This window comes from Linepithema humile, chromosome 7 (genome assembly GCF_040581485.1).
Source record: "Linepithema humile isolate Giens D197 chromosome 7, Lhum_UNIL_v1.0, whole genome shotgun sequence".
NCBI lineage: Eukaryota > Metazoa > Arthropoda > Insecta > Hymenoptera > Formicidae > Linepithema > Linepithema humile.
The window spans coordinates 15,556,993-15,583,960 of NC_090134.1; the positions used below are offsets into that span (position 1 = coordinate 15,556,993).

The 26,968-nt window shown below is 41.3% G+C and overlaps 2 protein-coding genes across 6 annotated transcripts in view; one reads left to right on the forward strand and one right to left on the reverse strand.

Moving 5' to 3' along the window:
* On the forward strand, window positions 1-26,890 carry LOC105678252 (TOG array regulator of axonemal microtubules protein 1). Of its 4 annotated transcripts, none has more exons than XM_012377434.2 (27): window positions 1-76; window positions 2,220-2,590; window positions 2,892-3,179; window positions 3,662-5,377; window positions 10,963-11,127; window positions 11,923-12,108; window positions 12,217-12,393; window positions 12,797-12,962; window positions 13,492-13,603; window positions 13,717-13,840; window positions 14,931-14,982; window positions 15,071-15,243; window positions 15,366-15,553; window positions 15,650-15,794; window positions 15,988-16,136; window positions 16,212-16,359; window positions 16,588-16,730; window positions 21,570-21,688; window positions 22,386-22,621; window positions 23,150-23,584; window positions 24,072-24,275; window positions 24,360-24,461; window positions 24,548-24,714; window positions 24,819-25,014; window positions 25,165-25,313; window positions 25,400-25,558; window positions 25,676-26,890. In XM_012377434.2, the coding sequence occupies exons 2-27, from the start codon at window positions 2,348-2,350 to the stop codon at window positions 25,794-25,796; spliced, it is 6,063 nt and encodes a 2,020-aa protein (XP_012232857.2). In that variant the 5' UTR covers window positions 1-76; window positions 2,220-2,347; the 3' UTR covers window positions 25,797-26,890. The 4 variants fall into 4 exon arrangements, with proteins under 4 accessions (XP_012232857.2, XP_012232865.2, XP_012232875.2 ...); XM_012377442.2 differs by having other exon boundaries at window positions 22,407-22,621; XM_012377452.2 differs by having other exon boundaries at window positions 12,797-12,926.
* The window catches only part of LOC105678282 (carbohydrate sulfotransferase 9-like), a 48,458-nt gene continuing 27,059 nt past the window's right edge, over window positions 5,570-26,968 (reverse strand). Inside the window, exons 1-5 of one of the 2 annotated variants that reach the window (XM_012377491.2) lie at window positions 8,121-8,800; window positions 7,608-7,756; window positions 7,183-7,514; window positions 6,678-6,877; window positions 5,570-6,537 (exon numbers count right to left, since the gene is read on the reverse strand). In XM_012377491.2, coding sequence (XP_012232914.1) covers window positions 6,307-6,537; window positions 6,678-6,877; window positions 7,183-7,514; window positions 7,608-7,756; window positions 8,121-8,264 — 1,056 coding nt within the window. In that variant the 5' untranslated portion in view covers window positions 8,265-8,800 and the 3' untranslated portion in view covers window positions 5,570-6,306. Of the gene's footprint in view, window positions 6,538-6,677; window positions 6,878-7,182; window positions 7,515-7,607; window positions 7,757-8,120; window positions 8,801-26,968 lie in introns of those variants that run through there. The other variant, XM_012377485.2, reaches the window with a different exon arrangement.

A 26,968-nucleotide genomic window follows, 5' to 3' on the forward strand; every position in this document is an offset into this window, starting at 1 on the left:
GGCGGCGACAGTCACATGCCGGCCGCGGTCGAACATACTCGCCGTGTCCCCGCGAGTTCCTCGCCTGCTCCGGAAGGTAAGCGCTCATCTGATTAATTTTTATGAATAACAATAAGTCGCGAAAATTTGTCCGCATCAACGAATAGTATTGTGACCGCATTTTTAGATATTTTTCATCGTAAAAAAGAAAAAATATTTTCCAATACTATTTTTTTTTACTTTTTGTACTTTTAGATATTTTTTATTTTTAATTATTATATTTGCAACTTATAAACGATCAAATTTTTATCTAGTGTTTTTATCTAAGTATTTGACTTTTAAATAAAATTTCTCAGATAGAAATAATTTTTACAAATAGCAATACTTTTCACGGATGTCTAATTTTGATTAAGCGTTTTGAACTATACAAAATTTATTTCAAACATGTATGGATGTTAATATGCAAGTTACAAAAATGTATTCTGCCTGTTTTCTATTCTGCTTTCTTCTTATTATGTTAACAAATTTTATGAAATTTTCATAATTTGTTTGGTTTAAATTAATTTTGCGATTAGCTGTATTTATTATGCGACAGAAATATTCTGTTCTCGCATTGCTGTTCTCGTTCTGCGAAAGCTGCTTTCTGAAAGAAATTAATTTTTTTTATGAAATTAAGTATAAATCTTCGAAACTGAAAGTCTTTATACCTTTTACATTAATTTTTGTGCTTATTGATTTTAATACCAGAACTATATACATAAATAAAGATAAAAATAGAAAAGATAGAAAAGATGAAAAGAAAAAAAGTGATCAATTATAAAGCCATGAATCAAAAATCACGAATAAGATTCAAATAATTTCGTAATTTCGCGAAATAAAATTCTGTCGATTTTTAAAAATTTTTTAGAGAAACAAATTGTATATAATATTTACAATCTAATTAATATCAATCAAGCATAATGCTAATTATTTTTGATTATTCATTTTTTGTTAAAACTTGTCGAAATTGGATCAATCATCTTCAAGCGTGTCTCCGCTGACTTGGAATTTCGACGGCACGTATTTTAGGAAGTATAGAATACGCACGATTTCTTTTCCCCCCTGTATTATGCAATAGCGTTTCGTGTGTGCTACTTTTTTATGCGGGGTTTATGTCGTGAGAGATTTAATGATAAACTTCATGATTTTTCCCTCGCCGAGAGATTGTATTACCGACTTTAAAAATACCGGTCAGGTCGCGCGCGATATTTCAACTTTAAAACTGCGCAAACACCGCTATTTTTTCTCTCGGCAATCGGAAATAATCGAGGGAGGATATTTTATACCTTTTAGTAGAGTATTCCAAGTACGTTTACAGACATATAAATACAAGCAGTGACGAGCAATGTATGCGACGTGTAAGATATCGTATGCGCTTGACGTGTTTTGAACGGTTTTTCTTATTTATGTGACACTCGTTTGTAAAATATGCATCACTTCGGAAGTAATCGCGGACGTTACGCGGTGTATCAGGCAGGCTGTCGAAACAGCGACAGCTGTCTTTGCGACGTCAATCGCGCATCCCCAAGACGTGTCCCGGAAGCAAAACAAACGTCACTCATTCGCCGTCGATCGCCCATAATTCCGGAAGAAGTCGTGGACTTCGGTCACGAATAGGAAATTGCAGGACGCTTAGAAGTAATGTAGAATATAATATTAAAGCACGGCGCAATTAAGCGCAAGTTGCATGCCCCGCCGTCTCTGGCTTTCTGCTTATAACGTCGCAATCCGATATGCCTGCAAACGCAAGGGAAACGTTAACGCGCCACCGTCCGTTCCATACGTTCGACAATTTTCTTCTTTTGTAACAGGAACAATCAAACTATGAAGGACTTTATTAATAAACTTAGTCTTTTTTGCGCGTTTAAATCATCGGTCTCGTAACTACGACGTAATATATTCACTGCAATTTTTAAGCAGCAGAATGTTTCTTCGGCATTACAATGTCGATCGTTAAATTGGCGTATCTTTATGTCAGCACATCCGGTCTTTACAATCCTAGTTAGTTAACTGGAAAGAATCGATCCACCGTTTCTTCTTCATTATCATCGTCATGACATATTGCCCTTCGTGACATCAACGTCTCTTTCAATAATTTTAAAAAATAGCGCAGTGTTTCTCGATATGCAAAATTGAGGACGTGCAGATATAGAAACAGTATACAAGGGCGGAAAAATCAATTTTACATAATTGGATTGCAGCACAACGTGTTCGCGACTCGTACATGCCGTTGGAATCATTGATGAGCGATCAGGGATCGGAATCCTCGCAATCGCGGGAGATCATGAGGGATAACCGATGGTTCCCGCGGGACGAGACGTAGGGGGATATGTCCGGCTGCTTGTCGTCATCTATGACAGGATCGACAGATGCGGGGCCGCTGCAGCCCCAGGAAGATCCCGTGCCGCTTCCCGCCATCCCTAGACCGTCGTCGACCTTCGACCTCAGGCCAGCGTCGGAGGACGATGGCGCACGGCGAGGCGGCCGTCATCGGCATCAGCCGCGACGCAGGATGACGTCCGCCCCGCCGTCCGGCCAGACGATACAGCTGACTCCTCTCTGGGAGCACGTGGTACGGCCAAAATTGCGAAAATGAAATATCTATTGTATTTTGCTTTACCAATTTTTGGCCAGACGAGTTTAATTCCCGATTAAATGCAACCTCGTGTAGAACCGCGCGCTTGTGCGCTGCACTGTTTATTAAATTAAATTAATTCAATTACACTGAATCCGATAAAGAGATTTCTAATCTGCGTGATCCGCAAAGGCTTTCATTATTCGCGACTTTACTGCAGCGGAAACTTTTCCGCTCTCTTATAGATTTTAATTCTATTAATTTTTTTATTCCAATGTACATTCAATGTGTCTCGCAGGTGCGTACGCGCAAGTTTCCGTCCGAGGTCGATACGCAAGCCACCTTCGTCGAAATCTCCGAGAGACTTCGCGACCCGGAATGGGAGGTGCGCCAACACGCTCTGCGGGTGCTTATGGATGTATTGCCAACGCTGAACGCCGATGTCGTTGACAAGGTCATGCAACCGGTGGTGCCGGAACTGATCAATAATTTGGGCCATCCAGCGCCGGCGGTTCGTAAGGGCGCCTTGGACACGCTGCGGGTGTACCTCGTTCACAGTCCCAACAGAGACGGCATGGTCAAAAACGTAAGTGTCCGCAATGCGCCTCCTTGAAATTCTCCCCTCAATCTTCAATTAAATCTGAACTTTTATCTGAAATCTTGGAAGTTGGGAGACTCAATGATACTTAAAGCATAGAAATTTTTAATATAGAACCCATACAGCACAGAATATTGCAGCAACATTGCGGCAATATTGCAACATTCCAGCAACATTGCAAGAACATTGCAATATTGCCGCAATGTTGCTGCAATATTCTGTGTTGTATGAGAAAATTCAATCTAAATCTTCAGTAGGCAAATATCTTATTACTTCGATAAAAGAAATATATTTGCCAAGAGATTTTTCCCGACAAGCAATATTACGACGAAAATTTTTCCTTGTCTATAAATTCCTATCGCAACGTTTTTGCATACAAATCGAAATACACGACGCTTCTGGATTTTTTCCGTGGGCGTAAATTGTTGCGAAAGTTATGATACGCTATCAAGGATCGCGCTCGTTTCCAGATTCTTCACGACGGCTTGAATCGCCCGGACGCCCACAATCCGTTTCAGACGAATGTGACAACGGGCGTAATCCTGAGTGCGCCGCTGCTACTCTTCCCGTCCTCCGACAGCCCGCCGCCGACAGCACAGATCCTCAAGGACGCCACAATCGCCTTTGCCGCGCGATTGGTCCAGGTGCCGCATCAGGAGGCCGTTCTCAAGTCCTTGATGAAGATCCGCGACGCGGTCGGCGACGAGGAGTTCGAGAGCTACTTGGCAGACTACGACGACAAGCTGAAGAGGAACATCAATGTCCTCTCAAAAATCTACAATATCAAGCCAGCCAGGAGGAAGCGCGGCGAGAATCGCGGCGCTCAGGACATCATGAAGACCGCCGAAGCAAAGGAGCGCACCGTCGACAAATCCTGGGACAGCGACAGCGACACTTCCGGCATCGCCGAGGAGGAGGACGAGGCGCCGAGCGCCGGCGGTGGCGCGATACCGCCCGGGCGAGTCGTCCTCGAGACGGAGATCAAATTCAACGAAGAAACGGCCATCACAATGACGATCCTGGAAGAGAAGGACGAAAACGACAACGAGGGCAGCAGTGAACGGCGGGATGTGAGAAACGGCAATGTCGGCGTGGAGGGCCCGCTGTCGTCCGCGGACAAACGGAAGACGCCTAGACGAGTGCACTTCGGCGGCGAGATCGTCAAGCTGAGGACGCCCGACAGCGACGAGACGGAATCGATCGACGTGACGGCGCCCAAGACGAGGATTCCGCTTCCGGTATCGCCGGCCACGAGGATGCCGGAAGGCACGCCGCGGAGGCGACCGTCGTCGCAGCCGTGCAGCCCGCATGCGGAGAAGCGCGGCTCGAGGAGGGCTTCCAGGTCGGCGTCGAGCAGCCCGAAGAGAGAATACACGCACAACGCGCAACTGAGTCCCAAGAAGAGCATCCTGACGAGGACCGGCAGTCCCGTCATCATTATCAATTCCGCGACGGAAGAGGCGAGGAAAGACGGAAGAGGCGACGAAACGCCTGTGGCAAGTGTTCGCGCGATCAACGGCGCGCGAGAAGTTAACGAAGTATCGAGGAAGGAGCACGTCGCGCTGCTTCAAGTGAACAACAAGAAGTTGGAAAGTAATGAAAATAACGCGAACGGGGAAAACGACTCGTCGAAATTGATTCAAGCCGTGACGGAAGTCTCGGGAGAAGAGCGAATGTTTAAAAAAGAGGCGACTAACTTGAGCAAAAGCGGCGAGACTTCCACGAGGCAGGAGAAGAATCACGCGCCGAAAGTGTCAAGTCCGGATCGAAAGGCGCGGAAGGAAGACAGAGAGGAGTCGGGAAAGGAATGCTCGAACGAGCGAAAGCCGTTGGAAAAATTTCCCGACAGCTTTCCGTTCGGATCGCCGGTCAACGACAATCGTGAGGCGCGAATAGATCGCCTGGTCGGCGGCGACCTCGTCAACGATGACGAAGAGAACCGCGCTTTTGGCCCGACTGCGGACAGTCGCGCGGCAATTAGTGCGAAATACGGCGACGGTGAGGCTTCCGCCAGGGACGGCAGCGAGGGGCGAAAGGGGCAGGGTAAACGCGACCGGAAAGGCGCGTCGGAGGGAAACGGAAGTGTCACCTGCAGCAGCAGCGAGGGCGAGGGCAAGCCGCAGGAGCCCAACTGGGAGGAATTGGGGTTGGTCGGTCAAGAGGTGTTGGACGATCTGCACAACAAGGTAAGCGCGCTCGCGAAGCGAGAACGAGATACTTGCCGAGCTTCGATTCTCTTGTGTCGTTTAAGATCTGACAGATCTAAATCAATCCTAAGAAATGTATTTAAAAGCACTTATAAGGCCCACCCGAACGATATAAATTGAATATATTACATTAGATCCATGCTGATAGCATTGAAATGAAAAGATAGTCAATCGCGGTGAATATTGATTTATTCGTGTAAATTAATTCGAGCCAATAAACCGGCGAACCGGTTGCATCAGTATCGGTAGAAGTTCTACATCGAATCCAACATCGATATATCACAGTTGGAAAAGGTCGGGTGTATCCGAGTATTTTTTTGAAGAAATGTATGTATGCGTGCGTCCTTTTCTTTCCGTTTCCCGTGGAAATGCGGGGCAAAAACACACTCGCGATTATTTCTGCCGCATGTTAAGCAGGGTAAACGTCCTGCTTCTCGCGTTTTCGATTTCGTGACGATTAACGCCACGTCCATTCCGGATTGGAGGGGGGGGGGGGGACCCTTGACTTTAGGACAGGTCGCCCGCGCCGATACATCAGGGGATACGATGAAAAGTAGGTCGATCGATTTTCGTCGACAAAAGTTCGTCGCGTGACGTAACGCGATTTAAGCTCCATCAATTATCGGGATTACGTGTGTGCGCGCGCCCGCATGTACAAGCTTAATATTTCTCTCTTTATCTCTCTCTCTCTTTCTCTCTCTTTGCCTTCTTATTTTTTTCTTTTTTTTATTCTCACACACATTCATTTATTCTCACCAAGAGAGCGCTCAGCGTTCCATCGATGTTTCGCATCGACACTCGAGGCACTGTGTTATCAAAATTATCAAAATTATACCCGGAAGATCGTTGCCACGACGTGCTACTTCGTGCAGAAAGAAGTCGTTAGCTTCAAGCTTAATCAGCCTCACTTAATTGACAGACGTGGCGTATTCGTAGTAAATCTCGGGCGAATAATCGAAAAGTTCAAAGTCCAGTCTTAGCTTCTCGTACAACTTCTGCACCGTCGGTCTGTTCAATTGACTGAAGTATATCCTGGAAGCATTGGCGTAACTGTTACTATGCCTCCATCTGGGCTTGATCTTGTTTTGCAATCCCAACTTGTTAATCGCGTACAGTTGATCACGCCACAGCGATTCCACCTGCAAAATTAATTAAGGCGTATTTCGTCACATCCGTATTGCTTGTAAACGATCGATTAAACGAAATGATTACGAGAATAAAAAGTAACTCTTAAAATAGCAAGAAATGACGTATGCAGGTTTCGCATACGGGTACGCACTTTCGCGATAACGTCGTACTTGACGAGGCACGGCGTGCAAAAGAGATAATACGGCATCCAGTGATCGTCGCCGTAACTGCCGAGGTCAGTGTCGATCACGTAATTTACGAACTCGCGGAAGGTCGGTTCCACGCCGGCCGGTGGCGGTGCGCCTTCGCGCAGAATCACCTGATCCGGTCCCGGCTTCGTGAAATTTTTCACTAAAAATTCACCAAATTCTTCATGCATATTTCATCAAGTTTAGCGCTGAATTTTAATTAATACTTGTAACATAAATTAATTTTAACTAACGTTTGCAGCAACTGAGAGTCAAATGCTCTACCAAAAATCAATCTCAAATCACACCTGCGTAAATTTGTTTCAGTCGTCAATCCGTCGATCGTTTTTAGACATGGCAAATTATTAAGCTTCGACGGTTCAATTGTAAGAAATATGTATTATTTTATGAGCTTGGATTATACGCTTGGAAAATTATATCGCGATCGACGTCTCTTCTGCGACTTACCTCGATACTTCCGAACGATCTTGGCCCCGTACTTCCGGTAAAAGTGGAGCGTTCCGTGTTCCCAGCCAGCCACAGAGTTCTCTAATTTATCGCGATAGGCGCTTAGCAGCCTTTCGAACGGATGTCGCACCACCAGCAGCCTTTTGCTCGCGTTCAGAACGCGATCGGCCTCGGGATACTCGAGTTCCGGTATCACTCGTCTCGCGATAGTCGACAGTTGTTCCTTGCCGTTATTCAGCGTCTCCTCGGACACGTTCATCAATAAGCACAAATTATAGAGCCATGTTGTAGTGCCGGCTTTGTACACCGGGCAATATGATATATTGTACATTCTGCGCAAAACAAAACAAAAAATTGTCGTCTCAACGATGAAGAGCCTTGACTGAATTTTCTGTGGATCGCGTTAAGGCGTGATCTTTACAAACCTGACCATGTAAAAAGCGCTATATTGCGGCGTAGGCGGATGCTTGAACGGCGAGTCTTCGACGAGTTTTCGATAAAAGCCTAAATTGTACTTCTTGCATACTCTATCGACATTGAGAAATCGCCGCGTATTGTCCGCCTCGGCCTCGATCTTAAATAAAAAATCCAAGATTATTCGATTTTCTTGAAATTTCGAATTTATATATTTTCTGATTGTTGAGTTATATATTTGAATTTTTTTAGAGGAAATTTCAACAATTTTAACAACGTGATTTAAAGATATTTCTTAAAAGTTTCAAAGTGATAATAAAAACTCTAAAGGTCGCTGCAACTTTTGTTCAACAAGTCGAATTATTGACAAAAAAGATTATAATTAATTAATTTAATATTATTATTTGTTCAGTTTGTCACACACGTTTTCTGCAAATAGTTAAAAGCAATTGTCGGCCAAAGTTGTCGGAATCATGTGCTATTTTTTTACCAATATTTATCATTTACAATGTATTATAACTCACCAACAATTTCCTTAATTCATCGGCAGCGGGAAGCGGTTTACTCTCATCGCCGATAACAACGAGAAACAGTTTTAGCGTGAAAAAGATAACTGAGATGCAGATGGCGGTTTGCAATAGCCGTAAAACCGCACGTTGCCGTATCATAATTAGAATGGCAATATGCGAATATATTTTGCTCTGCGTATTTTCCGCTTGTTACACTACAATTGTCTAACGACTTTTCTAAACTCGCGAGGAAAGATTCTGTCTGCCTTCTGCCGAGGCGTCGACTGACCGGTTTCGTGCGCCGATTGCGACAGTGATGGATTCAGAGTATCGCCAGCCCTGAGCAATTATTGATATCAAACGCGTTTGCACGAAAATGACACAAACGTGTCATTATTGTTTTCAATTACGAATTTCAATTAATCAGAACTCGCAGATATATAATTCTGTCGTTTAATTTCATCGCTTACTCACGTAATAATGTGATGTGATTATATAATAATATTAAATTAACAAACGTCTCATAATTTCTAATATTAAATTGATGCTATTGAAGACTTGTCAAACAGGATGTTGCTTCTCGCAGATTCTTTAGTTAATTTATTTAATCATTTTTTGGTCAAAGAATCTCTCGCCAAAATGTGTAGAGAAGTGGAATATTCACGCTGCACAATGAACTATAAATTTCATGCTACTTTAATTGATTCTAACAAGGTAAGAACGACAAGTAAATCGATTTGACGTCTAGCGAGCAAGTCCACTCCTGAAGTCTGCGTGGAGAATGTCACGGCTGAAGAAGCCCAGATCGTTCTCCGCATACTAATTCCGTTAGCTCAGCTGTTCAAACGGTCATTCGATAAAAACCTCGAACCGGCATGGTAGCCTGACAAATAAAATCGATCAGCAATATGTAAGAAAAAAAGTTTACCGCCGCGGAGGAATAAATTTTGAAATTAACATTTTCTAATGACACCGAGATTAATCGTTGTGAAATCTGAAAAAAAACATGATCGCATTATTGATGTATGCACGGCTAATGCTTTCGGCAACGATCGCTTTTGTCACAGGTGCGCGCCTTATGTTCATTCAGCAAGTGACCTCAAGGTTGCTGCACTAGACCTTTTTATGAATGCACGTGCGACCTCGCGCCGAGGCGCGTCTATGCTAAAGAGAAAGTCTGTGAAAAATGCCGATGTGCCGCATACGATCAATTCGTCCGCGAGACGTTGCTCGCCGCAAAAATCGCAGGAAACATATATCTCTACTCCGACGTTTTTCTATCGCCGTATCGTGTCACGCCGCATAATTGATCCGCGCTAATTCCGGATAATGTCGGAGAATGTAAATTGCGCAGTAATATTTTTTCGACGTGGAAACTTTGGACATAGTTTTCTCCCTTTTTTTTTCCAAATTGATTTACGGAAAAGATGGAGTAAACAACGGGAAGTGCGCTGTGTCGAATTATTACGTTCGCCTTTTTACAACGCGCGGAATAAAGTCCACGTAACACTTGGCCGTGCCGCGAGGAACGATTCGTCAGAATATAAGCCCGTATGAATATTCGCGTGGGTGAAAAACGACAGGAGATTTCCCCCGCGGATCGTTATATCGCGCTCCTTATAATGCACGATGCATAAGAAGGGGGAAACGCGGGCGGTAAGCCGCAAGAAAATAATTAGGCACGTGTTGCGTGCCACGTCGTTGCTCGGGTCCAGGAAAGCGTCATTCCCTCCGTGTATATGCAAATCGCCGGCAATTGTACCGTCGTTTACCATCTCGTCGTGGCTCGAGTGTAATTTTCAAATTGTTCTCTGATTCATCACGGCGTAAGTAGGTGTAGCGGATAAATGCGTCCCGTGAGATCGATCGTTCGCTCCTCCGCGGCGAATTGATTTTAGGGACTTTAGGACTTTAGAATTTCATTAATTATACTTATTATAATGAAATTCACTGGAAAAAGTGAACGTAATGATAAATAAAGCGTAGAAAATATTGCTAAAGTCGCACAAAACGAGGAAGGCGAAACTGAAGTTATTGTGTTGTAATTAAAATTAATTATAACGTGTAATAAAAATGAAACAACTACTAATACTGTTTTGAGATAATAAAAGTTCGCGTGGAAATACAGAGTGCGATGAGTCGAGCCCGCCGATTAAGATATCGGTTGTTTATTTCATAGTTCAAAAGAGGCGTCCGATACGTGTTAGAGAATATTAAAAAATGCGAGGTTCCCGTATCGATTCTCCGCGGTTATAAGAGCTCGATAGAAATACACGGTGAGAATGCAGATGCACCGCCGGTGCATTGCATTCGGTCTCGGCTGCGACGATCAATAATGTCGACTCGCGAAATTCTAGCGACACTCGTTCGCACACACACACACACACACAATCGAATCTACCGTGTAAAAAATCTTAATTTCACTTACGAAACAAAGAGACGTGAGGCAATAGCGGATTCAAATAATATCTACAAAAATCAATATACACATAATTACGGACAAATGACGCATTAAAGTAGCGCTTCGGCGATTAAATGCTCAAGTAAGTGAGTAGTTAATGCGAGGACGAATCTGATATAAATGCGGCTTATTCTTATCATGTGTAATTATTCGAGACGATTTGCGTGCGCACGCGAGGTGAGAAAGAATATGGCATAAATCAGAGCTGCATAACTTGAATTTCTTCGAACAACGTTGCATGGCGCGCCGCGCGAAGATACAATTCCTTTGAATATTCGACAATGAAACTGTAGTGCAAAATGTTGAGAGAAAGAAACTATGACAATTGCGATATGCAACGCCGTGTCGCGAGGATTCTGTGATTCTCTTATCGTTCATTCGTTTGTCACTTTTCAGGACGATTGGCGGGCGCGCGTGAGAGGCTTGGAAAGAGTCGCATCAGCCCTGCGAACGTCCTCGGCGCTGATCGCGATAGAGTCGCGATTAGGATCGCTTTTGCATGCGGTGCTCGGCGGCGAAAGGAGCTGCCGAGTGGCCGCCGCCGGATTAGCGGTGGCGAAGGTAAGCTCGTAACTTTTCGCGCAGAATCGCCTTAAACGCGCCGAAATCTCGGCTAATTTATCGCCGAGAGCGGACCGATAACACCCAGCCTTGTTATTATGCAATATATCTCGCGGTAAACGGAAAGGTATCTATCATTAGGACTTCCTAATCAAGGATTAGGATTCCACCATGTTTTAATATTGCTTTTCAATAGTTAAAAATGATTTGAAAATCAGCTAAAGTTAGGTCTCGCAAGATTGCCTCAAACGCACCGAAATCTCGGCTAATTTATCGCCGGCCGCTAACCGATAACACTCTCAAGCTTATTATTATACAATATACATCGCGATAAACGGGGAAGTGTCTATTATTAGAATGTGTAACAAGAGCCACGCGCAACATTGTTCAATATTACTTTTAATATTTGAAAATTATTTTTCACAGTTAATTAAAATTCGCAAGATTGTATTATTCCGTGTTCTAAAATTAGTTGAAAATTTTTCAATTCTCTTTAACAATGTGAATTTTTCAAACGGAATTTATGTACTACCGGTATCCGTGTCTAACTTCAGAAGCGTTTACCCGAGAGTTACAGATTTAAGCACAAGTTGCAAGGACACGTATTATTCTACACCGCGCGTTACGATAGAAGACAGTTTTAACGCGACGGAAAGAGAAAATACATTCTGCGATGTTTTTTTATAATGCCAAAGGCTTACGACGCACTATAGATAGCGTCGTAGCTACTCTAGAATCGCGCCTCACACACGTGTTCTCAAAGGTTTGTTGTGTAATGTACACCGCGTACTTCAGGTGGCCATCGCCGGCGTTTCGGAGGATGCGTTGAAGAAGAAGCTGCCTCAGCTGGCTTGGGGCCTCGCCAGACAGGGTGGTCCAGCTGCGGCGCAGCTCGCCAGGATCGCGATGCTCAGACTCAAGCCGAGTCTGCTCCTGGAGCAGCTGTTGCAACCGCATTGTTTGAGCGCCAGGAACGCCAAGGTGATTAAACGCATTCGAGTTTTCAGCGATTTCTCGTGACGCGATCTGCCATGAATTTTATATTTTCTCCGCGTAAATAAATGGACTGAATGCGATTCTCTTTCGCAGACGAGAGAGAACGCGCTGCAGCTGCTGATCTTCTCGTTAGTGACGTTCCCGAGCACGGAGTTCAAGCTGGAGGCTGTAGCCAGCCGAGTGGCGACGATGGTCGCTGATCGGCGACGCAGAGTGCGTCAAGCCGCCCTCGATACGATGGCTGTTCTAGGACAGATCTACGACCCCGAGGTACTGTCGAGAAAACGATAAGCTTGTAAAATTTCCCATGACTTCATCGAGCGAGGCAGCTTACGAAATAGGACTTCCAGGGCTAATTTCTAAGAAAATACTTTTTATATCGACATCAAAATCCGTTTATCTATCTTTTTAGATATTAATGTGCTACAAGAAAGAGAATTTTCTCATCTGTGCTATTCGATGTAAAAGCTATGAAATTTTCAATCATCAATTATTTTTGTTATTATTAATTACGTAATTACAAAATATATCAAATATGCTGTGCCAGGAAACTTTTCTTAGATGGATTATCTTTTCGCGCAATGCTAAGTTGCTTCAGCTGTCGTCAGATTTTTATTTTAAGATCTAGTATTTTGAAGAACTTAAATTAATGCGGTTTGTTAAAACTTTGCAGGAAGTTTTGGAGGCGGGAAAACAAGCGGCTGAAGGATATGCCGACGCTGAAGCGATGCTGGCCGCGATCAGAGCACGCTTGGCAAGGAAATCTCTACCGATGGTGTCGGCCGATGGTCTCGTGGTATACGGTTTGCAAATTTCACCGACTGTTCAAATCGCTACTGGTAATAACAACCAGGAATAAGCGAGCAAAGCATAGCGCACTCCCGTAGATAAAATCTCATTATAATTGAATTGTTATCAGTAGATCTTCGAGCGAAACAGAAACGTTGTCTTCCAAAATTCGTAGAAATGTATAATAATATCGTATAAATTAAATATAATGTTGCCTCTCGAAGTATGTAGTTAGTATGTTAATTTATTTTATAATTGTGTGTACGTAGAAGATCACGTGTAATTTCGAATACTCGCGAATTTTGAACAGACATTTGAAACAATCTCACATTTGATCACGATATCGCGTGACGTTTCTGTGTAAAACGCGAAGTTTGATATTACATGATTATCTGCACATGTATCATAAAGTCTGTTCTCTTTAATTGCATTTCACCTCTCTTTCATTTCTTTTTCCAAAGTGTGAACGCGTAGATTTACTTGTTTCAAGTGTAGAATGTGTGAAAAAACAAAATTCTCAGCTATTATCGTAAAATTACAATTTTTTTTTCATTTTTAAAAAAGATTTACTTTTTACAGGATCCGACGTTGATTGGATCGTGGCCGGAAGCGGTTCGGTGTCGCCTGGCACCGGGCGCACCAAAGGTCAGATTATTGCTACATCCAGATCGGCACAGGGAAGAGCATCTAGGTAAGATTTTACAAAAATATCGCGTACAATTATTTGCGAACACTTCGGAGTAAGCTCGAAAACATTTATTCATGTGCACACAAGTGCTGAAATATTTGCATTATCTGTTTCAGAAACGAAGATATCAATAATTGCGAGAGTCCGTGGATAGAAAGACCCAATCTCGTCGCGCTTGGCGTCGGTTTGCAGTCCAAAACCGAGCAATCGGCTTGGCAGATACTGCGCTCGCAGATCAACGTAAGATTATGTGTCTTATATTTTTCTCTTTTATCTCTTATAAGATTATTCAAAATATCCAAAAATTCGAGGATATTCCTTTGACTATAGATTCTCTAATGAATTCGCCCAGCAAACCCAGAACATTGCAGCAACATTGTGGCAATGTTGCAATATTGCTGCAATGTTGCTACAATGTTGCAACATTGCCGCAATGTTACTGCAATATTCTGTATTTGCTGGGCGGCGTTAAATTTTCCCTCGAAAAAAATATCGACAATTTTTGACGAGAAAACAAATAGATTCCTTTACATGAAAGAAAGATGCAATAACACGATTTTATAATACGCAAATTTAATGTGTTATTAATGATTTTCAGCATTAGCAATGGTGTTATTTTACATGAAGTACTCTATTGATTTCTCATTAAATATAGTGTTGCCGTGTGTTTCTTTCTCGATGTCATTGTCATTATTCATCAACTTTGCAATGCAAATGCCAAAATATATCAAATACAACAACAAAGTAGGAAGTAGCGATACATAATGATACATTTTTTCTCTCGAATATTTATTTTGCATATCTCCGCGTCCCTTCATAATTATTCCTTTCAAATGCGAATTGAATAAGGAGCATTAAACACGAAAGGTATTATCTGCGTGCGTGATTTAATAATATTATTTTCTTTACAATTTGTATTCGCATCGTCAATAATTTAATGCAAGAGATTGATCGTCGAGTTTGATCATGAGTATAAAATCTATAATAAAAGAACTTTCTTTCTTAAAAAATATGGTACTGCTAAAGTGGTTAGAGTTTAATATTTCGCGACATGTCACCGACATGCAGCGCTCACATGTTTTTGGATCAAGCTCGACGGTGCATCGCGACATGAAACGCAAAATATTTTCAGGATAATAGGTTACTTCAATTTTCTATTTGACATTTTTTGCACATAAGCGCCTGTTCTTTTTGGAATAGAATTTTGTAACGATTATGTCGCGTTTAAACGTCGCGTGTTTGTCAGGAATACCGAAGGTTAGAGGTATCGCGCGATTCGTGCAAGCTCAACGTCGTATTTAAGTAAGTATTCTTTTTTTTTTTGTTACAGGTCGACAATAAAAATGAAATAAAAGGACCAAACGGACGAAACGTAAATGCGGGTAATAAGATTGCTCTATTTATTAACCCTTCAATCAAAGGATCTGATTAAGTTTGGTGAACTCTTGTAAGGACGATTTGATTTTTCAGGCGTATCTTCAAACGTCAATTTGAGATTCGAGGAGCAACTGCGAACATCTTATACGCCAAATCAATTCAATTCCATCGAGACGGATGTTAAAAATCATCGAGAGAGCTCCAACAACAATTTCGAACAGAAAACGCGAAATCGTAAAGACGTTAATGAAGTTGCTAAAGAAAAGGCAGGAAACTCTTGTTCTCTAATCTCAATACAAAATAACAAATTATAAGTTTTTAGTAATTCAAAAATTTTATCTTGCTCATATTTCTATAAAATAAGAATGAGAAAAATATATATTTGCAGGAAAATACTGCTCTTAAGGGAGAATCCAAAATTCCAATATTGTCAACACGCGAGCGTCCCAAAATAACGTCACAAAATCGTGGAAAGTCCGTCAATTTGGAATACCTTGATTCTATTTCACGAAAACAGACGAAAGATGCGTTAGATAACAATAGAAACCGGATAAATTCGCGGCAGGATAATGTCGGGTGAGTATTCTCTATTAATCATTCAGCGATCTTATCACCTTTTCAGAAGAAATGCAGTTTATTTCAAATTAAATTAACACTATTACGTTAAAACAGATCGTACGCTTCTACGTATCAACGACGGAAACGTTTTCGCGAAGAAGAAAGCCAAATTTTGAATCAGACGTTTGACTCACACTGCGGAAATTTCCGTCCGTCTTCTTACACAAAAGCTTCAGGAACGACAAATAGAGAATATAGCGTAAGTTATTTTAAAATCGATAAAAGTTACTTCAAAGTTATTTTAGATGTTGCTTTGTGTAAAAGAAATGATAACTCTTCTCCTCTTTGAATATAAAAATTTCTCCGTAAAAAATTTATATGTAAAAGATTGCACAAGCTACAACGATTGCACAAGTTTACGATTATATGTAATAATTTTTATAACTGCACAGGGTGTTACCGGCAGCAGGGAGGGAATATTTTCGGATGACAATTCGTGTAATTACGGCAGATTCGCGGATAAAAGCGAGAGCTCGGCTTACACAGAGAGACGGCAACGATCATTGTCCAGAAATATGCAGCAGCAAACGCTTGTCGAAACGTGAGTCTCTAAAAACTGAGCATTCTTTGCTCAGCAAAAATTTTTTTCCCTATTCACTGATTTTCGCGTCTACAGCTACAGTTCCATTCACGAGCGACAGAGGAAGCTTACTGACAGAAACGCATATCGACCCTTACGAACTGCCCCGTCTCGCGTGTATCAAGAATCACAGCATTTGGATCCGCAAGCTGCTGTAGACAGTGATAGAAACATAATATATCGGGTAAAAAATCAATTTATCATTCCGTTCTTTTTTTCCTAATTAAGATTGCTACAATAAATTGTTACCGAAGAATTTGATAATCGGAGAACTTTGATTTTAATAAACAATTTAAAGTCTTTTAAATTCAGCATTTTAGAATTTAAATGAATATTGACTTATTTTAATTACAATATTATATATAGCTGAAATTAGAGGGCTGAGATGAATCTAATCTTATCGAATCCGCAGGAGAACAGCGATCCTTTTGCGGAAAATTTGCCTGATCCTCATCGCAGGAGACTACGATCATTGTCGCCGTCGCAACTTCATCGGTCGAGGCAATTCGTCAAGCTGGCCGCCAGCAGATTTCACGCCGCGTCGATGTACGACATGTGAGTCCTTTTACTACTTAAATCTAAATACACGCTCTCGAAAATAAAATCGCTGTCGGCACGCTATTACAAGCCGGCCGATATTTTTTTCTCTCAAGCGCTTAAGCGATTCCAGCCAGAATCGATTTTGTCCTAAAATAACCGCGAGCGAGATGCCGGTGTATCGATCACGTGAAATAATATGCGTAAACTTTCTCCAGACATCGGCGGGCACACGAGATTCGCGCTTTAAACGCCAAATGACGAAAGCGCAAACGTGCTTCAAATCTCAAATGTATCTAAAAGACCACTCCTGCGACTTACAATGATTTCGCCAATTAAAGAAAAACGAGACCATCAGAGACCGTTAATTGCAGAGATATTATACACACGCTTGAGATAAGTTAAAAGAAGGCGGTAAAGGCGAGTGTAATAGCGCACCAGCGCGACGTGAGGTGCGCGACCTCGCTACTTCGCTTAATCTCGATCTCGCAACGTGACACACATTATTTTTAATACACTTAATATTTAGCGAGATCCAAATCCCCGATATAACACGGTAGACCGCGGATTCCAGGTCGACGAAAATCGCGTTGCATGCCGGCGATTTTAAAAACCGATAAATCCGATCGGCCTTAAATTTATAAAAAAACACCACTCCGTTCCGTTATTCTTCTATCAAGATCGCAAGAATTGCCGGCTTAATATTTAACGCGCGGGCGAGGGCTCATAAAGTATGCCATTGTGTTGCATCGAGCGGACAATCTTAACCGTTCGAATTAACCGATCGATAAAATAAAAAGGGAGAGAAAAGAAAAAAAAAAGTTATTTCTCGCCGCGCGCGCGAAGGAAGAAGGCACGCGTGTACTTCGATCTCTCCGTCTTTCATGCAAAAATTATGCAACTTGAAATTTCCAGTGCTCGATGGCATACAGGCATTAACGACGCGGACACGGGCGTAACGCTATATGCATAACGTGTTACAACATGCGGGACTATTGTAGATTGTCGAAACGCCTTACCGCGCCTATCGCCTGTTCCTCCTCGCTGAATATTTTATGTCTAAGCCGGCACGCAGCTACTGATCGCTATTCAATGCTTGCCTACATCCTAGAATATTAGCTACAAAATCGCGAATATCAATAAGTTACTACATGAAACTAAACTTTTCAACGTTCAATTCTTGTCATTCCAATGTATATCTATAATACATTATTATTAATTTTTATTTATTATATAAAAGCAAAATCTTTAATATATAAAAGTTTTACCCGCATAGTGAAAATCGCCGAAGATACGGAAATTTCTTGGAACGCATATGCAGTTTATGACTCATATCGGTTCTTTCGAAGTGATGCATCGCTTTTTGGTGGGAAAAATTATATGACGAAATGATGAGACAGTTGGAAACTTTGCCTTAGCGTGCCGGCAATTAGAATCAATTTTCGTCGAACGGAATGTTAATTACGAGCGAGCGATAATCTTTCCTCAAAATCAGATCAATGAGATTAAATTTGAATACGTAATTTCAATACCAAGAACTCTAAAGTTATAAAAGATCTGGGCTAAATTTCAAGACAAATCACGCTTAGAAGAAAGCGACAAATGCGGTTAGCACCTACCTCAACCTTCTTTAACCGCGTTTCACTCGGATCGCATGACTCGGTCTAGCAACCCTTCTTTCGTGACCACTTCGAGTAGAGAAGGGTGAGTTATGGTCAGCCCGCCTTAACGTAAAGGGGGGCTCGGAGAAGTGATGCATTCGAGTGAAGAAATGAAGTAGCAGAGCGAATGTCTTCAATAGACAAACAGATGAAAGTTACAAGAATCTTAATATATTTTTTAATCCTGAAAACTGGAAATTAAAAATTGAACACCTAATTTCACAAATCACGTCCATTATATTCTTATGTTCAATTTCCTATTTTTTATTCCACGTGTATATATTTGTATTCGGTTTTTAATCATTTATATCTATTTTTATATTTCTTATTCTATTTTATTTCGCTTTATGGAAAAAGAATCGAAATTGTAGTTTTCCCCTCGCTTTCTCAAATCCCCAGCCCTCCTTATCTTTTTGTGTAAAAAGCAACAGAGGACTGTAGAGAGCGAGGAGCTGAGGGGGCGAGTGAACGCGGGCAACGTGGGGGTGGAACGGCGGTAATGGTCAGCGTCGGGACGCTCGGCGCCTACGCTACGTGCCACAGTCGTGCGTACGTCGTCGATTGTTCGCGAGCGTGTGTGTCCCGTATGTGCGCAATTATGCCTCTGCTACGTCATCGACGGGCACGTTGCTTCTCCCTCGTCGTTCTTCGTAGAAAATTTGTCGCGGAAAAATATACGAGGAAAATTTTCGAATTCATTCGCGTCGCATCGCTCGATAATTATGCCCGTACGCGAGTGTCGTCGACCGCTGTCATTTAAATCCGATGACGAGAGACGCGTTGCCGAGTGTGCCGAGTGCGTGGAATCGCGACAGGTGGATTCGCGGAGTAGTATATTACGCAAGACTCGCCCTTGAAAAGTTGCCACCCGGTGACGGTAGCGCGATGAGCATCGTAATCTCGATCGAATCGCCGCCGGTTCGACGGACTGCACGCGACAATTGTAGGATAATCGCGTGAGTCGAACGTGCGAGAGTGTAGCGTAGCGATTTTATGTTGTCGAATCGGCATGTTGAGGCTGTGCGAACAAGTGCAATAAGTAGAAAAATAAAATAAAGAAATTAAAATATAGAAGCTCAAACGTGACGTAAAATATGCAACGAGTTTCTTCGACTTGTAAAAACGTGGATTAGCAAAAAGAATTGGTAATAAAATGGACAAAAATGATAAGACCGATAAAAAGAATACGTCACATCCGTTCTAAGAACTTTGGAATACGAGCTCCTGCGACATCCGATCGATAATTAATCCGTGGCTCGATCTTTCACGAGCAGGAGCTCCCGCGCTCTGCGTAATTCCGACGCATCGATTCGCATAATGCGATAATTTGTTGGTGGCCGTTCGCCAATGTTTGAAATTGTCATTAGTATCGATTGATTCTTCGGAGCCTTCTTGCGCGCACTTATTTCACTGTTCTAACTATTATATTTCGAAAGGTCGGGGCTTGTCCATCGCTCGCGAAGTTACACGTTTAACCTTTTCCGCGCGATGTATCATCACGATATAATATTATTTATGCCACGTAATGTGAATTATTAAAAATTATTATATACGAAAAAAATTGTTAAAAAATTAGAAAAGTGTTGCGGGCAACTATGTGTTAAGAAAAAAGACTACGCAAATGATGAAGCGAATAAAAATAGAATATACGTCAATAAGCTCGTGCATACAAAAAAGACATCCTGATTGTTATTTAATCTATCGATTAACTGAATAATTTAATCATCAAGCCTTAATCGCGGAGTATACATGAAATTTTGAATAAAGTCAATTATTAACAGTATCCAAAAAAAGAGAACATAAATCAAGCGCGAAAAATATCATAAATTAATGTACGAAGTTCTTTTTCGTTGTGACCTTTGATTTTTAAAACCTTAGTTTTCTCAAGCGGTTAAATGCTGATTAATGACTTGCACTAAACCGCCAATATCAATTATATTTTTAATCATTTTAATATTATTGAATTCGTCAAGTCATCCTAATCGATAGTTTCTCTCGCGCTAATAATGGAAATTATCTTTTTTTTCTATTTATAAAGATTCACGAATTTGATCGCGAAACTCGGTGAACGAATGGATTATTTTAAACGAAATCATTATCTTAAATCATTCTCAGATTGCTGAGATCGAGTCATTTTAATCTCTAAAAATCTGCGACCAGTGGATTATTTTGAACAGATAAATACGAATGTTTCACATCGTGAAAGAGAATTCATAGAACAGCGACTCGCAGATAAATCGCAATTAATTATGACGTCGCACTTGGGGACTGTCGATTTGTCGTTGACGAGGCGCGTTTTACGACGAAGAATTTTCGAGTACCGGAATCGGTGAGGAAGGCTGCGAAAGCATGATCTTTAAGTCCTGCGCGTGGCCGAGCGAGATGAAGGAGGAGAGCCGCGCCGTCGTGGGCGAAATATCGGCGAGCGGGGCCACCGAGCGTAAGATCGCGAACGTCGTCCTCCGCTGCTGCCCGTGCATCTTCCGGTGCAGGAAATCGGTCGGCGTCGATCGCGATCACGACGAGGAGGACGGCGAGAACGCTTCCGTCTCGACCATCATCACCACGGCGACGACGCCGGTCATCGCATTGAGATTGAGCCGAAACAGTGACACGGTGTATGTTTTTCACGGATTATCATGACCTGCATGGATTGACGGTTTCTCTGGCGATTTTTGAGAGACAGGCGGCATAATTTGCAAAAAATTTTAAACAAATAATATTGCAAATTATGTAGTATCGAAAGGACTTTGTCAAATTTTCATTCAGAAAGCAGAAAGAAAGGTAGATTCGAAAAGTAGAAGGATAATGCGACTTGTATAGACGGTAAAAAATTATAATCAATGTTAAAAGTCACGAATGGTAAGTTTGATTTACAAAATCCATCGATTAAGACGAGAGGGATGCGAGACGTTCTATAATTTAACTTCGCTCAAGTATAAGGACACGTTAGCCTTTCTCGTCAACCGTGACACTCGCGCTGTTTTATTTAAAACCCCTACAGCTGATTCGCTGGTTCCGGGAGTAACGCGATTCAACTTATGAACACAAAACTAAAGCTCGCGTAAAAAGTCAGTCTTACTTTATAAGGCTGTACGCCGTGATTGAAACATTAATGTGTTGTACAATACAAATCGGTTGCATACGCATGCGACCGCACTTCCGAGTTGATTTCTATTTCCGTACTTTTTTGCAGCGATAAAGCAACGACGGTGAACGAGGAGGAGTATAATGTGCTGAACAAACGTCACTTCTCGCCCGAGGCGAGGAACTACCACGTGCAAAGTTCGAACAAGGAAGAATCGCGCTATCGAGGTATGCGATTCTATCTTTTTTCACAAGCCGATTTTGCCATCGCGAAACGATGAAAAAATTTTGATTTCAATTTTTGATCTCAATTTCCAGTCAAATTACTATCTTCGATTGCAAAGCAAATTAACACTTCTCGAAGCCGTTGACTTTTTATTGATAATAAATGTGCAGATTTGCGCAGCATTTGGCTTTATGTGCTTGCACTTCGCGTTCCAATTGCTTATCACCGTGAAAAGAAACTCGGATTCTGGTTTCGTTCGGCGGAGAATGCTAAATGATAACGCGATGCTGAATAAACTAAAATGAGGCTTTCGGCTCGCGCGCGTCCGAGAATGCAGTGAAATAGAGCGAAAGGTTCTTCACCTCGTCGTGGTGCATGCATATAGAGCTTAGGCTGAGCTGACGCGCCGGTAATCAATATTCCGCTGGTCAAGTATAAAGTACGATCAAATCGCGTTGTATCGTACGAAAAGGCAGATCGATAATCTGCTTATTTTGCAAATTACAAAATTTTCAAGTCAATTTTTATCAACGAGAATTATCCATTCTTCGTGAAAACCGTCGAGCATTTTAATCTTTCCTTACCAAATAAATTTGTTACAACGCTATGAAAGAGTTAAATAGTGATTATTTTTAATATTTTTGAATATTCGATACGAGTACAATGTTTCTGAAATGCCTGTGAACGTTGAATTCTTAGAATTTCTGCGTTCCTTCTCAGTCGCCGCGCACGAACGTTCCAAGAGCGCGAGCAGCTCGTCGTCGAACGCTTCTAGGAGTGATCGACAGGCACGAGGGGAAAATCAGGATGCGGTATTGCGGGATTACAACGAAAATGACAGCGGATCGTCGACCCCGCGCAGCCGGGACAACCCGGCGTTCGACATCATCACGCAACAGACGAGCCAGAGTGCCGTCCGCGACGACTCCTTTTTCGTAAGAACTTTTTTTCTGCGAATAAAAAGATATCGCTTTCGTCAATTTTCTTCCGACAGCGCGGCAAACTGTTTCCTTAATTAATAATGGCTTGCAAATCACAATCTTTACACACACAGGGTGGCCCACCACCGATGAAGAATAATTCAATAATAGATTTTTTCGCATATTTGGAGTTGTTACTCCTTCAGCGAAAGTTTAACAGAAGTCCGTCATTTTTTGACGCAACACTTTATTTTCCAACATTACACGCCACGGTAATTAAACGACAAAGTAGAATTCCGCTGAAGTAGATTTTTGAAATTAATTGAAAGATTATTTAACCAGCTTTTTTAAAAAAAATTCTGGTATTTATCTTTTTCTAATTTTTTTTAGAAAATTATACATTCGTAGAAAAATTCACAAAAAAGATTTCGTTTTTTTTTTCAAACAAATACAAGCTAAAGAAAATAGTCACTGGATATTTATTGTTTTTAAACGATGTTAAATAACTTATATAATGCGAACAATTTTCTTGAACAATTTTAGACGGCGCTAGATACCAATAAAGCGGAGTACCCGATTGAAACGACGAATCCGTCGACCGTGGACGAGGCGTCAAAGGAATGGAGCAGCGAGGATGACGTGAAACCGACAAGTCGAATCAGATCGATTTCGCAGCACTTGAATCATCGAGAATTAATTACGGTGGATGAAAACAGCAACAATAGCACCGAGAGTAGCTTCGATATTCCTGAGCGGTCGGAGAACAGAGGTTCGAGCGCGAGAAGAAAATCCATCGTAACCGTGATTCCAAACGAGCGAATTCTACCTTACGAGAATCCAAAAATATCTGAGGAATCAATCCAGTCGAGCTCGAAGAGATCGGAATCGCTGTATCAGACGCCTAATCACAGCGCTCATCACTCGCCGATCCTCAACTCGCCGTCGAAACGGAATTCCCGTTGCAATTCGCGTGATTTGGTCAGTCAAGTCACACAAATTATGGATGAATATAAAATAATAAACTGTAGAAGAATGTGCAAACATAAAATTACATTATCACTTTATGTTTTTATCACACACGAGTAATAACTTTCTAATTAAAATTTGCGTGAGTTCTACGAGATTTTAAATTGTCTTAAAAGGATCCCAGAGTCCTCGGAGTCGGGGATCCCTGTTTTACCGATTTCTTTTAAATAGACTTTACCTTTTTTGGCTGTGCAAGTACTGATCTGTTTTACCTTCTATTTTTCATAAAAATTTTTTTTTTGGCGTGGTATGAAAAATCCTTTCAAATCGACCGTCCACCCTGTAGCATATGTACTTTAATTACAGAAAAGGATTTTTTATTCTACACAGCCAAAAAAAGTAAAGTCTATTTAAAAGAAGTCGGTAAAACAGACTCCGGAATCTCCTTAAACTTGATATTAAATTTAACTGCTGTTAATATTAATTTTTTCGACATTAGATCGAGAATCCCAGGGATTTCAACGAGGAGGAGATACTTGCTTCCATGGTACCTGACGAGGATGCTTCCGTTCGATCGTTGGATACTGTCGATCGCCCTCCCATAGACATAACCGGTGATTCGCCGGCGATTATGATCGCGTCTAGACCGCATTCTCACGACGCCGCCGACTACAACTTGCGCAATAAGATTAATACTCAGGAGGTGAGAAGCGCGACCAATGGACCAAAACACAATTGAAAGATTAATCGGGGGACTAATTAACTGAAACATTAATAATTGTTTCAGTCTACGGAAGAAGAGTCTAGCGCGAACGACACCTTGGAGGACAGGCAAAGTAAGGATAGCACGAGCGAATCGAATACGGAACCAGGAATATTAAAGATCGAGGTAAAGCCACGACAAGAGTATATGTTTCCTCTATAAAATAACTATATTATTTATAATTTATACAATATAATAAACCTTTTGCGCAGTCTCAATCCATGGAAAGTATCGAGTCGCGTAGGAGACTTCCCTCGAAAGTACCGGTGCGTGACGTTAACTATCGAGCGCCTTCCAGAAAGAGAACTGCGGAGAAGCCCACGGAAAAGTCGAAACGTATGGTACAACAATGCTTCGCGCAGCTTGAGAACAAAGACTGGTAAGAGTGTATTCATTGATTTTACGACATAAAATCTATCTGTATGACACATATTCCGATATATGAAATATATATTCTGTCTTTTTTTTAATTAATTTTTTCAGGGAAGTAACGATGAAAGGCTTGAAAGCCCTGTCTCAGATTTCGAAGCAGCAACCAGAGTGCCTGGACGTCTTTGCAGCAGGAACAATAGGCAGGCTCCTAGGACGACACGTAAAGAACCTTCGTTCGCAAGTGGCGCGAGCCGCGTGTCTCGCTGCCGGTGATATCTTTAGCTCTCAAATTCGAGGTATCGATCAGGTAAGCGTTAAACATACGTTATTTTAGGTAAAAACAGTATTAAATATTTTATACTTGACGTAAATATTTTTTCAATACTCTCCAATATTAAACTTATAAATATTGAGTAATAAGTTAAAACATGTTCATTAAACAATTTATTTCTTTTAGGATCTGGACGATATAGCTGGACCTCTGCTGCACAGAACGGCCGACACGAATCGATTTCTGCGAGCGGACAGCAACGCGGCTTTGGATCAAATGATGCAGAATTTTCCGCCTCATAAAACCATCGGTATCGTCGTACTTCGGGGAGCGAGGTGAGTTTAATAATAAATTTCAAAACTGCCGGAAAATTACTTAGTAGCCATATAACGAAGCTGACTCTCCAATCATTCTATTGCAGTCATCAAAACGCTATTGTTCGCGCGACAACCGCTCGATTGTTGTCAGACATCACTGATCGCATCGGACCCGATCACATTATGATCTTACCACGTGACGTGAAGGTCAAATTACTAAATGCGGGCGCAAAGTTGTTAATGGATGGAAATCTGGACGCGAGGTAAATTGATTTCCTACAATAATCTACAAAGAAGTGAGAGAATAAATCCGAATGTTTTATAACTCGCATTGAATCACCTATCTGTCTTACTTTTATTATTGAAATAAAAATTTTCAGAAATTACGCGAAAAGAATGTTTCGGCGACTGACCCGTTGCGAAGGATTCCGAAAGGCGCTGACGGACGCGGTGCCCGAAACGACATTAAGACACATCGACAAGACCATGAAGACCCTGTAATCGATCGATCAAATCTGCGTTAAACATAATTTAACCGTACGCCGTTGCCTTAACGTTGGCCTTGGATCACCCCACAAGACTGCTTTATCACGGAGAGTATTTTACAGTCCGTTAGAAGCGATTTACAGCCTAGACAAGAATTTTTTTACAACATATACCGAGGAAAATATCGACAGACAATTGATAAACAGCTTTCTCTCTGTGCACGTATATTTTCCTTTCGGAAATTGAATAGAGTGATTTTAGGAATTAGCGAATGAGTATTTAAAGAGGAGGGAGACACAGGGAGGATTCGAAGGGTAGTGCTTTGATCGACTTTGATCTTGTTTTTCATCGACAGATTTACCGCGCTGTTAAGCGAAGTTTTGATACTTGTAACTTTAATATATATATATATATATATATATATATATGCATGTATATTAATTTTTTTATACGGTTGTATAGTGGATGCATTTTGGCATAAATGCATTTGGAGAAACTGTAGTGCCTTCACATCGGTGATTGTAAATTCCGTAATCGCGAACTTTAGCTCAATCACATTGTAGCGCTCGTGGCGTAAATTATCGATACAGTGTGCGCTGAAAGCGAATACAAAAATATTGTCTCACTCTGTTGTCTTCACCAACTCTACATTAACGAGTTGCAGGAAGAAAAGGATTTAAACAAATTTTCCCGAGGAAAAGAGTTCATTGCCGATGGCAATGAGTCTATTTCGGAATCGATGACGATCTAGTAGGTCGAACATTTAAATTTGTCCGTTCGATACAGTTATTTTTTTATAAGTGCAATTGTGACTCTTTCATATTTTGAAAGCTCTCAAAAATGTACAAAAAAATATTGGTGAATGTCTATAAATTGTGCAGAATAAATACCGAGTGTAAAAGATTTAGGATTTATAAAAAAAAAAAAACTATCACAGTTGTCTAACTATTCGATTCTGATTCGAAAACAATTGAAGAATAATTTATATTTATATATAAAATAATAATTTATATGCATACGTATACCGTAATACAAAGATAATTGCTTATTATTGAAGGCACATATATATATATACTATTGATAAATAAAATTAATGTTGTTATACCACAGTGATCTTTTTATTTTAGCGTTTTCAATTTTGTGAATTCCGATCTGAAGTTTGAAGTCAAAAGTTTCAAGAAACAATT